The sequence below is a fragment of the Mustela lutreola genome, chromosome 3 (genome assembly GCF_030435805.1).
Source record: "Mustela lutreola isolate mMusLut2 chromosome 3, mMusLut2.pri, whole genome shotgun sequence".
Taxonomy (NCBI): Eukaryota; Metazoa; Chordata; class Mammalia; order Carnivora; family Mustelidae; genus Mustela; species Mustela lutreola.
In genome coordinates this window covers 175,301,780-175,317,362 of record NC_081292.1, presented here as the reverse complement: position 1 = coordinate 175,317,362, position 15,583 = coordinate 175,301,780, and the positions used below count along the sequence as shown (strand labels likewise).

The 15,583-nt window shown below is 37.8% G+C and overlaps 2 protein-coding genes across 18 annotated transcripts in view; both read left to right on the top strand.

The window, feature by feature from the left end:
* The window catches only part of COL4A3 (collagen type IV alpha 3 chain), a 127,260-nt gene extending 123,331 nt beyond the window's left edge, over positions 1-3,929 (top strand). For both annotated transcript variants that reach the window (XM_059167848.1, XM_059167847.1), the window contains exons 51-52: positions 17-189; positions 789-3,929. In XM_059167848.1, the coding sequence (XP_059023831.1) occupies positions 17-189; positions 789-873 (258 nt within the window). In that variant the 3' untranslated portion in view covers positions 874-3,929. The remainder of the gene's footprint in view (positions 1-16; positions 190-788) is intronic.
* Positions 3,930-8,083: 4,154 nt separating this feature from the next.
* Positions 8,084-15,583, top strand: part of MFF (mitochondrial fission factor) — a 31,604-nt gene continuing 24,104 nt past the window's right edge. For 7 of the 16 annotated variants that reach the window (XM_059167858.1, XM_059167857.1, XM_059167853.1 and 4 more), the window contains exons 1-5: positions 8,084-8,265; positions 11,296-11,407; positions 12,181-12,358; positions 13,246-13,466; positions 14,392-14,561. In XM_059167858.1, coding sequence (XP_059023841.1) covers positions 12,321-12,358; positions 13,246-13,466; positions 14,392-14,561 — 429 coding nt within the window. In that variant the 5' untranslated portion in view covers positions 8,084-8,265; positions 11,296-11,407; positions 12,181-12,320. The remainder of the gene's footprint in view (positions 8,266-11,295; positions 11,408-12,180; positions 12,359-13,245; positions 13,467-14,391; positions 14,562-15,583) is intronic. The other 9 variants (XM_059167864.1, XM_059167862.1, XM_059167860.1 and 6 more) reach the window with 5 other exon arrangements.

The following is a 15,583-nucleotide window of genomic DNA, read 5'->3' as shown; positions in this document are numbered from 1 at the left end:
ATTTTTATTGTGATAGTTCACAAGTGCAGGTTCTGAGGGTGCTGGGCAAGCTCTGGCCTCCCCTGGCTCCTGCCTGGAAGAATTCCGAGCCAGTCCATTCATAGAGTGCCATGGAAGAGGAACGTGCAACTACTATTCAAATTCCTACAGTTTCTGGTTGGCTTCATTAAACCCCCAAAGAATGTTCAGGTAACTATTCAAAGTCAAGTTTAATCTCATGACTCAGTGCTGAAGTATGCAGAGGTTGCCATGTTAGATTTCCATGACCTATGTGTTGAACTCACGTTTAAAAGAGATATCCGTGACAAGAAAATCCTGCTTAGTTTGGAACTCCCAGTTTACAAGTGTTCCACAGTCAACTAGTAGCCATGGGTTTGTACTACTGCGTCAATAAAGGCCCAAAAATGTGATTTTTGTCACCACCAAATATATTTTAACATTTGCATATGAACTTATAGCAAATTACAGAATAAAACTATGAAATGATCTGCTGCTCTTAATTTACTGTACTGGAAGACTTGTGTGTGATCCAGACTGTTTAAAGGACAAGGGCTGTTTTTATTACAAAACAGAGAATCTAAATTTGCATCACAGTCTATGTTTTCCTCACTGCTGCTGAAATACAACTAAATTATAAAACATTTACATACATACCTTTACAGAAATATGCCTCCTATAATAGAATTTAGATGAACTATAATATTTATTAATAAATCTCAAACCCAGCAAATATTCCTTCTTTACCTATACATTGATGAGATTCTTTGCACTTTTTGCTTTTGTTTCAGAAAACCTATTCCGTCAACTGTGAAAGCTGGGGAGTTAGAAAAGATAATAAGTCGCTGTCGGGTGTGCATGAAGAGAAGACAATGAAGAAATCAAAAGAAAACAGAACTGTTCTTTTTAATCCTAAATAACCAAGTAATGATGCAGAATATGCATTTATTTTGGTATTTTTCTCTAACCAAACAATATGGTTCCTTGATGACTTAGTACAAAGTTTCTATTTGTTCCCCCACATAACAAAGCATTTCTTGTAAGTCAGTTCTGCAATCCTAGTATCTAATCTGTGCTCTTGCAAAGTTTCCTATGGCAAGGCAGCAGACTTTTCAAAAAATACCCCTGAAATCCTATTCCTCTTGTATCCAATACACAGCCTCAACTGCAATGGTATAAAGTTTGGTGCTACAAGTTCAAAGCTATTTGGTCCACTGGATTCCCAAGATTTGCCCCTTTCTATTCCAGTTGTTGAGACTCAGGGAGGCTAAATTGGTTTTAAATTGTGCCACCACCCCCTTTAGCCCCTGAGACCGGGGGGGGGGGGGCAGGTGGAGTAATGGCACCTCGTGCATTGGACTGGACTTTGAGACCTGTTCAGTAACCTAAGGCCTGAGGAAACCAGAACTAAACTAAGGTTCACGGATATTCTAGGGCTCTTTCAAGTATACCCAAGACTAAGGCCAAAACGGGGTTTCCCAGAATGGTTTTGTTCATATTTTTTAAAAGATTTGTTTGTCCATTGAATTCATTTCACAGCAGCAATGTAACCTGCTAGCATTCAAATTTTTACCCTTATTGAATTAATTTTGATAGGATAATGTTACACACATGCTCTGAAATGTATCTAACTTCCTTTTTTTTTTTTTTTTAAACCAATTCACCCACCCAGATAACAAGGATACTACTTATTGGATGTGCACTTTATCCCCATCCCTATAAATGTTGAGAAAACTTACGACATTTGCTGGCTAATCAGATTAGGCTCAAAATATTTTTCCTTTGCTGTGATCCATTCATATTCCATGTTACTTGGGTATTTCCAGATTTATTCCGATTATTTCCCTACTTCTTTTGTAAAAAATTTTGTGTTTTATGTTACATAGTCTCACCGTGTTGAAAGAGTCCTGTAAAAATCTTAATGTAAAAATTGTATAGCTTTGCAGATATAGGTCTTAAGACTTGCTTTTCAGTGTGTTGATACATTCCCAAAGCTACTTAATTCAGCTGAACAAGCATTTCATTTAGCCTCAACCCAGGCCCCAGGGAAGGTGCTAAATTACAGATACTAAGGGGGAGAAAAAGAGACTAATGTTTCTGATCTGATATCCCAGAAAAGGTGACTAACTTACTGTTACTGTTAGGACTCCCACATATCTGAGCTGGCTTCTTTTCCCTTTTTCTTCCTTTGTCACTGTTTTTATATTCCATCGTCATCATTCAATAGGCCTCAATAAAGGTTTACAAGTAGGTATCTGGCCAGAGAAAGCCCAGGACATCTAGCTTCTCTTGGGCATCACAGAAGCCAAGGTAGGAACAACATTAAAAAAACAAAGATCTGCAAGGTACTAAGTACCACTTGAACTCAATGATAACACTATTTGATGGATCTGAGAGGCCAGGTATCCTGAGGCAAAGCTCTGAAGATGCTTCTTGATCCACCCAGGTGGCATTGATGGTGCTGATATTTAAATTCAGGTTATTGCTCTGGTCTCAGTTGCTCTGTAAGTAAAGGTGTGACCCCAGAGGATAGCACAGGTTGGGACCTCAGTTCCCACCCTTCCCTGCTCAGGTGACTGCTGTCAAGCCATTTTTACATTTAAACATTATAAAGTGCATTTTACTTAGATTACTTACGTAGATTCACCTAATATGAAGACTTTTTTGCTCTAAAAATATCCTACTGTCCCATTTGTACCATAATGGCATACAGGGTCTAATTGATGGCCACAAACCCTCTCTAGGACAACAGTTGTCCAACTGTGGTCCCTGAACCAGCTGCATCAGCAGCCTCTGGGAACTTGCTATAAATGGAAATTTTAGGGCCCACCTCAGACCTGTAGAATGAGAAACTCTAGGGGTAAGGCCTGGAAATCTGCATTTTCACAAGCCCTCCAGGTGATTTCCTACACAAATTAGGAACTGCTGTGGGCAAACAGCCAAGGAATGATTGTATGGGCAGTTACCAGGTACAGCTGGCTGTAATTGTTCCATCTGTGCCTCCCTTTTAAAGTCCAAAATCACAAACAACCCTAAGGTTGTTTAATTTTACTAATATGTAAAAGCCCTAGATTGGTGCTAATGCCAAATTACTGGCCTCTGCTTATCCAAGCATCTATGTTCTCTTGCCCTCTTAGCAGTGTTTAACTTCTGAGGAAGACAGGTGATGCTAAAGCCTTACATTCCAAAGAAGCCATACTAACAGTAGCTCAGTCATACCTATGAGACTGAGCCTTAAAACATAGCTTCCATGCATTACTTTCCAAATGCCTATGAGTAGCTTACAATGTTATGAAGATTTAACTTTGTAGATAAAATGTAAATAACTCGTTTCTTTTCAAATTGGGGCTTCAACTTCGAAATTTCACAGTGTGCTAAAATAATGGATTTCTCAGAGGTCTTTTTGCAAGGTAAACATTATTAAGTAACTTATTTATAAAAGTATTACAATAATGCTGAATTTGAATTTTATTGCTAATTTAACTTACAAAGATTCTTCTATGCAGGAAATGTAACTTACTGCAACTAAACTTAATTTAATGTTTACTCTATAACCAAATGAAATATATTTAAAATATATTGGATATTTTATATTATTATATCCTGACAACATTACAATATTGTAATGTACTAATATTTCTGTAATTATAGCTAAAAATTATTTTATTGTATTGTCTAAAAATAAAATTGAAAAAATTATATCTGGTTTTATTTTTCTTTCAAAATGGAAATAATTTTTTGAATTGTAAAAATAATACATGTTTGCTGTAAAAACAAGAGATAATACAAAAGTTAGGAAGAATATAAAAATTGCCATAATCTAACCAGTCACCCTCACCCAAGATAATTAAGGTGTATGTCCTTCCAGAGTTCTTCCCTGTAAATATGTTCCTAAACAAACATAGAATAAAAACATGTTGTTCCTAACAAGATTTTTTTAACTTAATGCCCTATGGATATTTTTTCACATCAATAGACAAGAACTAATCATTATTTACACCATAGTTCATTGCATGGATTTACTACATAAGTCAGTGAATCCCCCAATCAAGGGACACTTAATTTAGTTTTATGATGGACATTTAATTAATAATATGGAAATATTGTACACATTTCATTTCACATTTTCCAGCTACTTCCTCAGGATCAATTGCTAGAAGGAAAATTACAGAATCAAAGAACTCACAGGATCTTAGGTCTTTGATATACATACAAAAATGTTCTCCAAGAAGGTTGTTAGAATTTCCAGCTATAGCAACAATGTAAACACCCATCTTCCCATGCTTTTACCAGTTCCGGATATAGCTGTTCTTTTACAATTTTTCCCTATCACATTTTAATTTACAGTCTGCTCACTACCAGTGATGCTGTGTATTTGTCACCTTTAATTAGTATTTGATTTTTTTTATTAATTAGTATTTGTTTTTTCATTTAGTTTTATTTGTATTTTCATATTTTGTATTAGTGCTTATTTTTGTTTTCCTTTGAAGGGCCTAATCACATCTTTGCTCATTTTCTATTAGGGTGTTTAAGAAATTTTTACAAATCAGTAAGAACACATGTAGATTACAGAAAGTATGCGTCATACATTTTGATAAATGTTTCCCATTTCTAATACAAATATTACTCATTCAAAGAAAAACATTCATAAAATTTTAAATGTACAGAATTGGTAAAGAGAAATGCTTTTAATATACAAAATAAGAAATCTTGTAAGTAAGGAACTTTCAGGCTGTGTTAAATGGCAACAAGATTATAAAAGGAAGAAACTAAACAGTGATCTTGAGTAATAGTTCTAAGAAGACAAAGAAAATGGTTGTTCAAATAAATATTTTAGAAATATTTTCGTAACTGGGCCAAAAAGTACACTGAAAACATTTTGAGTCCCTCCAGAATGTGTTAATACATTTAATGAACTTATTTTGACTGATAGCAAGTAGATAAATGAGTGTTTTATTTGTGATCATTCTCTCTACTTGTGAGTCTGTTTGGAAGGAAAAATTGTGATCAGTCTCTAATCTATTCTTAGCAACCTACTGACAGGGGACTTGGAGAGCATGAACAGTGGCTAGTTCAACCTCACCCTATTCCCAGCTCTGCCCACTGGAAACTGAGAAACAACCAAACACAGAGAGAAAAGAAACTGATTTTGAATAGCCAGGCTAAATCTAAACATCCAGATAAATGTGACCCTCTCTGGGCGTCTGTAGACTGACGTTTTTTCTAAAAATGCTGACATTGCTCAAAACCTTTTTAAAAAACGATTGCCTTGAGATTGGGTTTATCAACCAAACCAGGAAATAGAGGTCTCATCACTTTATACCCAAGACCTACATCATGCTCAAGATATCTGTCTCCACAGAAGTCATCCAGATGAGTGAGACACAGACCTTGGTCTCAAACACAGAACTTAAAATGGTGGCAGAAAATAAGGCAAATACATAGAATAATTATAATACTAGACAGAATAAGTGCCATAAGAGATGACAAATAGTGATGCAAACGTTGGAGCCCTCAGGAAATAATTATGAAAGAAAAAATATTTTAGGTGGTCCTTTAAGGACAGTTAGGATTTCAAGAAGCAGAAGGTAGCCAGAAGGAGGATGGCATTTCAGGTGGCAGTAATATTACAGATAAGGGTAAGTAGTTAGGAAAGCATGAAGCAATCTCAGAGAATAATTAATGGTCAAGAATATATAGAGTATAAGAACATACATGGACTACATAGGAATATATGGGATATATGTAAACATGTAAACATCACATGTGCATACACATGTAAACATCACATGTGCATACACACACAACCATGAATAAAGTGGCATTGTAGGAGTTAGGGCCATATCACACAGAGTTTCAAATATCAGGTTAAACCTATATTTCATTGGCTGGTATAAGAGCAATGAAGATTCTAAAAAGAGTAGAATGATCATATAAACGGTAACCTAGAAGATCCAGTATTTTATCTACTGTGCTTGCGAGGCTATTTCGTAATTTCAAATGTTTTTAAAAATCACTGGATTGCTGTTATGGACTTTTGAATTGTAGAGAACTGTAAATCATCAATTTCTTTTAAACCTGGGGCTTCAAATTTGGGGTGTCACAATTTGTAAAGCTATGCTCTTTGTGGATCTAACCTCTGGTAAGAATTAGAGGAGAAAAATGGAGCTGGGAAGGCCAGTTAAAAGGTTATCAACCCAGCTGATAGGTAATGATTTAGCAGTGGGAACAGAACAAAGTGGAGAGTTGGCATTGACGTGGGGGAATCTAATAGGATGGGGTCTTGAGAGACAGTGAAAGATGACTTCAGAATTCTGAAACTTGAGGACTCAAAAAATAATCTTGCCATTAACTGAAAAAAAAAAAAAATCAGGTGAAGTTATCTGGATTGGAAAGAAGGAGAAAATCTGAGTTTGAAATCTGTCGGGATCAAAACTCCAAAGGGACACTTACAAAGAAATGGCTAGAACTAGGGCAACAGGATGATACTAAATGGATGTGTTAATTAATGTAGACTTATATGGCACTTTTTCCCCACAAAAGATTTGAGGCAATCATGGGTGCAAAGATATTCAATAATGGATTAAATCATAAACAGGAATGTCCACATTAATGATGGAAGACCCAGCATGAAGCTTTATCACAAAAAACAAGGGGGCAGAGTTTCTAGGTAAGGAAGAGAAAAAGTCCTTTTGTTTTGTTTTGTTTTTTCCTCTTTGAGAATCTACTACCAATGTTTGGTGATTTCATGTACCACACTGACTCCTTTAACAGAATCAAATGATTCAGGAAAATCAAGGGTGATCAGAATTAAGGGAGAAGACTTCGGATCTGGCAACTGGTTCACAACTTTCATTTGAAAGTTATTTCAAACGTTTTTATTGTGGGGAGGGGGCAGGCATAAAAAGCAAATAGCAAGAAATGAAGAAGTGGAAGGGTGCTGGTGGAAGCAACATGGCCCTCACTGCTACAAGTCTTGGTTATGGACAGCCTACCCAGCTTGGTCTTTCTATCTTCCCCCAAAAGAATTGGTTTGGAATGACTCATCATTCCTAAAATCTATATATTCTTATGAAAGGATGATTTGCCACTATTAATAAGAGACCCAAGAACATAATTCTCAAAGTGCTTCCTCAATTATTTTGAAAAGCGGCAACCTCTCTGGAGCATCTTTAGATTCTAGAGAAGTACCCGCTGGTGCACATGTCCTTGTTCGGCTGTTAAAGTCTAGTTACACAAAATATCCCGCCATCTGGCTTCAGCCCGCCCTGATGTTGGGGATCAAAGTACTGAATCTCCCACGGAAAGTTAGTTGGGTGGTTAGATCCAGAGAGGGCTCTACCGAGGCTAAATAAGGCTGGTACCTACTGCAAAACCTAACTTCTCTTTTTCCATCATTCTCTTGTTGAGCGATTAGTGAAGCCAGTCAGGGCAGGGGTGCTGTTGAGGAAGACATCTAATAATTAATTAGCTCAACCAGTGATCAAAATCGGAGTATCACCAGCAGAGTCGGTGAAATATTCGGAGTATTAGGCCTCACGCCAGATATTTTGATACTAACAGTCCTGAAAAATAGTCATTTTAACTGGCTAGGAAGGTTTGTCCACCCTGTAAACATGTAAGTCTTACAGATCACGAACTCCAATTAAAATTTCTCAACCGTGGGGCGCCTGGGTGGCTCAGTGGGTTAAAGCCTCAGCCTTCAGCTCAGGTCATGATTCCAGGGTCCTAAGATTGAGCCCTCACATCGGGCTCTTGGCTCAGTAGAAAGCCTGCTTCTCTTCCTCTATCTCTGCCTACCTCTCTGCCTACTTGCGACCTCTGGCTATCAAATAAATAAACAAAATCTTTTAAAAAATAAAATAGAATAAAATTTCATCCGTGAACCCAAAAAATAAATAAAATAAAATAAAATTTCAGTCGTGAACCAAACTCCTACCAGACGCGTTCTTGCTTGCAGTTGGCGCTCTTTGCCCTCAACAAAGATGTCCCCGTATCGCCGTCGCCCTGCCCCTGCTCCTGTGCGTGAGCCTCACGTCCGCCCTCGCCTGCATCACATGACCACGAACCTGCTTCAGCTACGGCTCCCGGCAAGGACCAGTTCCGGCCGTTCTCGCATCTCTCCCCGCCCGCTGCGGGCCGCTCAGGCCGGTGCTTTGCCCCGGCGCCTCGGTGCGCTCGGCCAACGGCCTCTGGGAGCGCCCGCTGCAACGCCCCGGGAGCCGGCGGGCGGGAGCCCTCGCCGGGGACCCTTTAGCGGGCCCAGGGGTGAGTGCTGATACCTTCCCAACGCGGGACCCGCGGCCCGTGCCGGCCTCCGGGCCTACCGCCGCGGCCATGACCCTCCGGCCGAAGGAGGTTACCCGCGGTGGCCCGGGCCGCCCCAATGGTGTCGCCGCGAGTCCCAACCCCCCGGCTCTGGCTTTGCCACTCCCTCAGGACCTTGCCGCCTCCTCGGTCCCTGAAGAGAGCAGCACAAGCTCCCGCGAACGTTTTGGGGCTAACCTGACGACCCCCCCCTCCCCTAGTTCGGGGTCTCATTTTGACAGCCCGGTGGGATCGTGTTGGGAAACACTGGAAACCTCCTGAGAGCTTGACCGCGGAGCTTGGCTGGGGTTTTCCCTCATCCTTCGCGGCCGAGGCCCTGGCCCCTTTCAGAATGACCTTGGGCCAGACGCCAGCCGGCTTGACAAGTAGTTTTTTTGTTTTTGTTTTTACTTCGCGGGAAAGACGGGTTAGCAAAGGAAGGCTTTGCTGGAAGCTGGGCGGCCGCCGGAGGCCCGGGGTCGGGTGGGTCCGTGAGCACGCTTGCTCCCAGGTGTGGATGCTGGGAGTTAGTTGCTCCTCGGGTTTCCTTCCAGGAGCTGGGAAGCCGGAGAAGGAAAGCTCGGGTCCCGGTTCTGCTGAGCCTCTGACCTTCGCCTGCAGGACAGGGCCCCTTGGATGGTGCAGGAACACCCCGGGCCGCGTCCTACGGCGTTAGAGCAAGGGGCGCTCTGTAGGGATGGCGACCCTTTCCAAGTGGTGACAGCTTTTCATTGCTGCAAATAAGAAAAGCCCCAGAGCCCTTGTTCCCTAAAGTAGAGCCAGTTGTATTCAAGCCTCCCGTCCACTCACGGAGAGACTCGACCTGAAGGACCTTACGTGTTTTCTCTCCCTAAATGAAAAACGTTTCTTTCTGTGTCAATTTCGTCAGCTAATGAGATCCCAAAGGAAAAACCCTCAGGAAAATGGATTTGGAAAGAATTAGAATGACTTAGTAAGACTACTAAGTAGTCTTCTCCCTGTGTAATTAAATTATGTGTAGGAGCTGCTACCTTTTTGGTTTCAAACCCGTGGGAATTGGTCTTGCTGTTCTTTCCAAAAGGAAATTGTGTGTGCTATCCCTTCCTGTCCGATAGGGCTGCCTCGTTTTAAGGATTACAAAGTTTAGCAGTTACTTTCCTCCCTTCTGCTTTTGAAACTTGTTTTCTGTAGATTCATACCCTTATTTTAAAATTTGTGGATTTGTGTTTTTTCAAGTTTTTGGTTACTTTTCTTTCAAAATTGCAATTAATCCTGGATTGTTATACCCTGATTTGTTAATGCACTTATTTTTTTAAGTATAGTTGCTTGAAAAGAGAATGGAAACAGGGTGACCTATATAAAAACCTTGAACTAGGTCCACAACAATAAGTGATAAAGAACCGGATTTTTTTTTCATAATTGGAGAATTATATAAATCTTTGCAACCACAATCAATTTGACCCAAGTTGTTTCTGCGACTTCCTGGACTATTTCTCTGGGTTCCAGTGATCTAATGTAGAAAATAAGAAAGTCAAGCTTGAGTCATTGTGTCCCACATTTCGGACATTCTCCAGGAGTGGAATTTGACTTGATTCTAGATAGTATATGGATGAGGGTTTTTTCTTTTAGTTATGTTTTTGTTATATGTATGGTTTAAGGTAGTGATGTAAAGTTTCCTTTTAAAATTCATTTATTTAAGATGTTTAAAAGTTGAGCTAAAAAATGTAGGTAAGAATAAATGCACTGTGGGAATGTGGAAAAACTATATAAAATTGGTAGATTACTGGTGTTTGGGAACTCAAAGGCTTAGAAATTAGAGGTTAAGATCATCTGTGATTTTGAGAGAGATTTTGTCTCCTTAATTATATGACGGACAATCATGTACTGGTTGACTAGTAGTTTGCAATGACAGAACCTCTGGAATTAATATCTTAACTCCAAATGAGAAGTTTGTTTTATGTATTGCCAAAAGATAATACCAAAAATGCTATAGTCTAACGTGGGGGGGATAGATTCTGATCTAATTAGGACACTACAGTGTTATACCTTAGAAAAGTTCCATTTGCTTTTTAAATTTAAGTAGCTCAAATAGGGTAAAGGAGAATTTGGCTTTTTCTAGAAGTTGTCTTTTCAGCATCTGTCTTTATGATCTAAGTCTGTGCTATTTTACAGACAGATTCTCATAAGACAAGATGTTGCTATAGAATGAAATTTTGACACTAATAGGATGTATTGGTGCAAAGTCAGTGAAGACTGAAATGTGGTAAATGGAGTGGGGAGAATAGCACATTTTAGAGAGATAATGTTCTGGTTATATGTGTTCCTTGTTTATTATAAAACTTCAACTTACAGTGTCCCAAGGCTATAATTCTTTTGAGATGTCTCTTTTCAGTATCATATCTGAATATAAGCTCTTATTGTGCTTCATCTATACACAAGTATTGGAAGAGTTTCTCCTCTAGAAAGATGCACAAAGATTAGAGATTGCCTGTGGGGACCTTGGTCGCTATAGGATAGGGTCTGGTGGGACCCTGTTTCTCTGAATGTTCTTGTGTGCTTTGTAACATGTGCATATATTACTGGTTCAAACTCAAATATTGAATGAAAGTTGTGAATGAAATAAATACGAAATTAAATTAAGTATTGCATGAAAATAGCTGAATAAAAATTTAGCCAAAATGCATTTGTTCCTCCTTTATATATATGTATATACATATGAATATTATGGGTCCTTCAAACTAAGTATTTTTCATCTGTCACATCTTTCTAAATACAGATCAGAGATGATGGCAGTTCTATATTTTATTTTGCATTAACTAATGAATGCTTATAGGACCCTGTCTGTGGGATTAAAATTGGTAATAAGCTTGTTAATTTTTTCTTTATTGTATTAGTTTCTTAATGTAAGTTTGTATGTCATTGGTGACTTATCATTTAGAGGATTTCCAGCAATGAATTCCTGATGTTGGTTTTCATGTAGGTTTTCAATTAGCTCCTGTTTTTCTTCCCTAGGGACAAAAGTGGCTCAAAATCCAGCACAGGCACATTGAAGCAAGGTAAAGGATTTAATATGAAGCACAGAAGCAGATAGTGCCAAATAGCAAGCCGTAGTTGGTACACATTTGTGAGTAAAAATTTTGTCTTTTGGCTCTATTTTCTTAGTCTTTAAACCATCTGCATGCCAGATCCTTAAAATTCACACATTTTGGTAAAGAATAAAGGAGGCAATTTAGCAGTCATAACTAACCAGTTGTCACGGCTTAGCACTCTGAGCAACCTCTCAGAACTCTCCTAAGCATCTTATTGAGGTGGTTCAAGGGTCATAACACATCTCTGACATGGAGTTTAGGAAATATCCCAGGTGTGACTCACCTTTATATCATCTTTACTTTTTATTGCCCTTGATTTATATATAATATCTTTTGCTGAAAATTCAGTGTAATTTGGCTTTTGAAGTCATTTCCTTTTAAAGAAACCATTACTCAAACATCAGTTTTTTAGGTATCTCAAAAACATACATTTACTTCTGCCCTTTATATTCTCTTCATGATTTTTTCATTTGTATTGTACTTAAGCCTTAAAAAAAGAAAAGGACTTTATCCCCTGTTCAGAATATAATGATTAAAAGGAGTCTTATGGCAAAAAAATTTTTTTTTACTCTGACCTTATATACATTTGATTATCCTGTTTGGAAAATCATAAAATAGTGACTGTGTGTAAAATCATCTTTATGGTTTTTGAGGTATAGAATAACTCTGTTTAGGAGAAATCTGAAAACTGGTTTTGTAGATCAAGTCTTAGAAGATAATTTGAAATAGATATCTATTTACTTGTATTCATGGTTTTTTAAATAAATGAATTGTTGAAATACTGATCTTTATTCTTTCTTTTTTACAGCTGGAAAAGCAGTGTCCGTGTTGTTATGTACACCTCCAAAAAAGTTCAGATCTGTAGGGGAATTGTTGTATAAAGTAAACTGAACTACAGGGTAGCAGTATCTTAATAGCTATTCTAGACGTGTATTTACTGTATTAAAAATGAGTAAAAGAACAAACAGTGACACACCACTAGGAAGGTCAGTGACATTTTATTCAGTTGAGCTGGTATTATAGGCTTGAGAGATAGTGGCTTTAAAGCTGATTGCCATAGGCTAACCATGCTCTTCTACACTTCTTTCAACATTTTATATTTGGGGGTAACTTTCCTCTGCATTTTCCTGAAGCATGGATCCTTCTCTAATTTAGAAGATTATTCATGCATTTGTACTTCCCCTTAAAGGCATGCCGTGCTTTTTAAAAATATACATGTAAATATGATACTAAATACAGATTAATGTGAAGCTTATAATCCCATGAAACAAATGCATATAGGAAGGGTTTATTGCTACATATTCTATATTTGGTGTTCATTGCATCTCAGTAACCACGTATACATTCAGTAAGAGAAGTTTGAATTTGTATCTTGTGATTTTTCAGGTGACTACATTTTTAAAATAAATTTAGAATTAGCCTTATTTACTTTATGAATTTGATTTTCATCATTAAAAGTTTTTATTTTCTAAATGCATGACAGCAATTCCTAATTTCATTTTTATAAAATCCTAGCAGCTTTCCCTCAGAATTTAATTTAAGTTTTATTTCATTCATTTTTTATAAGCAGCATGCATAGCTATGCAGAGAGAAGGAGAGTGTATATGTGTGTGCCCATTTGTCTTGTAGTTATACAATAATTTTAAAATTTGCTCTTAACCAATATCTTCAGGGTGCCATTTCAGCTGATAAATGAGAAGGCATTATGTTGAGGAAAACATTATCTTCAATCTTTTACTTTCCCTTTGTACTTGTTCAATACAAATAAGAAGTCTCCTTTTGCGCTTCCTACAAGGTATTGTCTTCTAACTTCGCTATGTAAAGAAGACTGACATTTTAACAGTCACCCCTGTCTTTAAATTTTTGCCCATAGAGTGAGTGGGGCAGCCTTTCCTTCTCCCACTGCTGCTGAGATGGCGGAGATTAGTCGAATTCAGTATGAAATGGAATACACCGAAGGTATTAGTCAGCAGATGAGGGTCCCGGAGAAATTAAAGGTAGCACCACCAAATGCTGACCTGGAACAAGGATTCCAAGAAGGAGTTCCAAATGCTAGTGTCATTATGCAGGTTCCAGAAAGGATTGTTGTAGCAGGTATTTTACATTTGTTTATAAAGTTGTCTGATAAATCTTTGTTTTTTGTATTTTTATGAAAATTTCTGGGTTTTTCAAAATATTATTTAGAAAAGGGGATGGGAAATAAAACTTTACATTACTTTCAAAAAGTTTAATAAAATTTCAGAGTGTTTTCTAATAATTCAACTAATTGATACATAATTTACATACATAAAATACATGTAATTTTTAAGTGTGAAGTTTGATGAGTTTTAACAAATACATATACTCTTGTGACCTTCCACCACAGTCTAGATATAGAACATTTTCATTATCCTAAAATATTCCCTTGTGCCCCATCTCCTTTAGTTCCTCCCCCTAAATTCCATGCAACCATAATCTCCTTTCTATAACCAGAGACTAGATTCATCTTTTATAGATTTTCATATAAATGGACTGATACAGTTTATACTCTTGGGTCTGGCTTTTGCTTAGTGTAATGCTTTTGGAAGTTCTTTCATGTTCTTGCTTGTATCAATTTTTCATTCCCTTTTATTGCTGAGTTGTATTCCACTATGTGAATATACCATAATTTGTTTGTGAATTCAGCTATTGATGAACATTTGGGTTGTTTTCTGTTTGGGGCTGTTAGGAATAAAGCCTCATTAATACATGTTCTTGTAGGGATGTGTGTTTTCATATATCTAGGAGTGGAATTGCTAGATTATACCATAAGTTATATTTAACTGTATGAAAAACTGTCAGGCTGCTTTTGAAATTGATTGTACCTGTTATGTCCCCATCAGTGGTGTATGAGAATTTCCATTGCACCACATCGTTGCCAACACTTTGAAATGTCAGTCTTCAATTTTAGTTATTCTGGGGGTGTGTAGTGGCAGATACATTTTAATGAAACCACTGTCTTTTCAAAACCTTTCCTTTTTTTTTTTTTTTACACTCCTAGGAAATAATGAAGACATTCCGTTTTCAAGACCAGCAGATCTTGACCTTATTCAGTCAACTCCCTTTAAACCTCTGGCACTAAAAACACCACCTCGTGTACTTACGCTAAGTGAAAGACCACTAGATTTTCTGGATTTAGAAAGACCTCCTCCAACCCCTCAAAATGAAGAAGTAAGTACAATTTTAATGTCAAGTGAATTTGAAATAATATAGGTAAAAGCAAAAGGTAAAGAAGATTGAAAGCTGTAACTCCTACATTAGCAATATGTAATGAAAGCCTTCCACATGGACCATTGCTTGCCATAAATTCTGCTACATAGATAACCCAAATAAGATATTATGCTATTTTTTATGGGACGCCTGGGTGGCTCAGTTGGTTAAGCAGCTGCCTTCGGCTCAGGTCATGATCCCAGCGTCCTTGGATCGAGTCCCACATCGGGCTCCTTGCTCCGCAGGGAGCCTGCTTCTCCCTCTGCCTCTGACTGCCATTCTGTCTGCCTGTGCTCGCTCTCTCTCCCTCTCTCTCTCTCTGATGAATAAATAAAATCTTAAAAAAAAAAAAAATAGATATTATGCTATTTTTTAAAGTTTAAATGTTCTGTCTCAGGAAAATGGAAGTTTTGTGGAATCATTAACATTCACATGGTCTAGATGGAAGAACTTTCATGGCTAGGAGTTATACCTTAAGCAATACTGAAAGAGTTGGGAAGTTTAGCATAGAAAATTAATACATCCCTTTATTACAAAAGAAGTCTGGCAAAGAGGACAAGGAAAGCTCTTTTTTCCCTTAATACTACCTAATCTAGCTTGCTAAAAAGCCTGACTAAGTTAATGTACCTTGTAACATGAATAGCCCTATTGACTGAGATATGGCAGATTGGACTAATGAGATGTTAGTAGCAAAGTTCAGATGTTGCCTCTCCCATGGATTCAGAGCCAATTTTGTAAAATTTCTTTTCTGTGATGATACTTAGAGTTGCAGCTTTTACACTGAACTTCTGTGTTGTCATGAAGCTAGCATAAGACAATATGCAAACATATGTTTTTACTGATGGCAGAACTGCCTGTGTGTCATTTGTTCATGTTAGTCCTTTCCAAGAGGGTAAAGTATCCATACAACCCAGAGGAGTCCAGTGTCCTAGTACCGAGGAGGCCTTTTCTTAGCTTGGGAGTTTTTGCTGAGGTAATGAGAT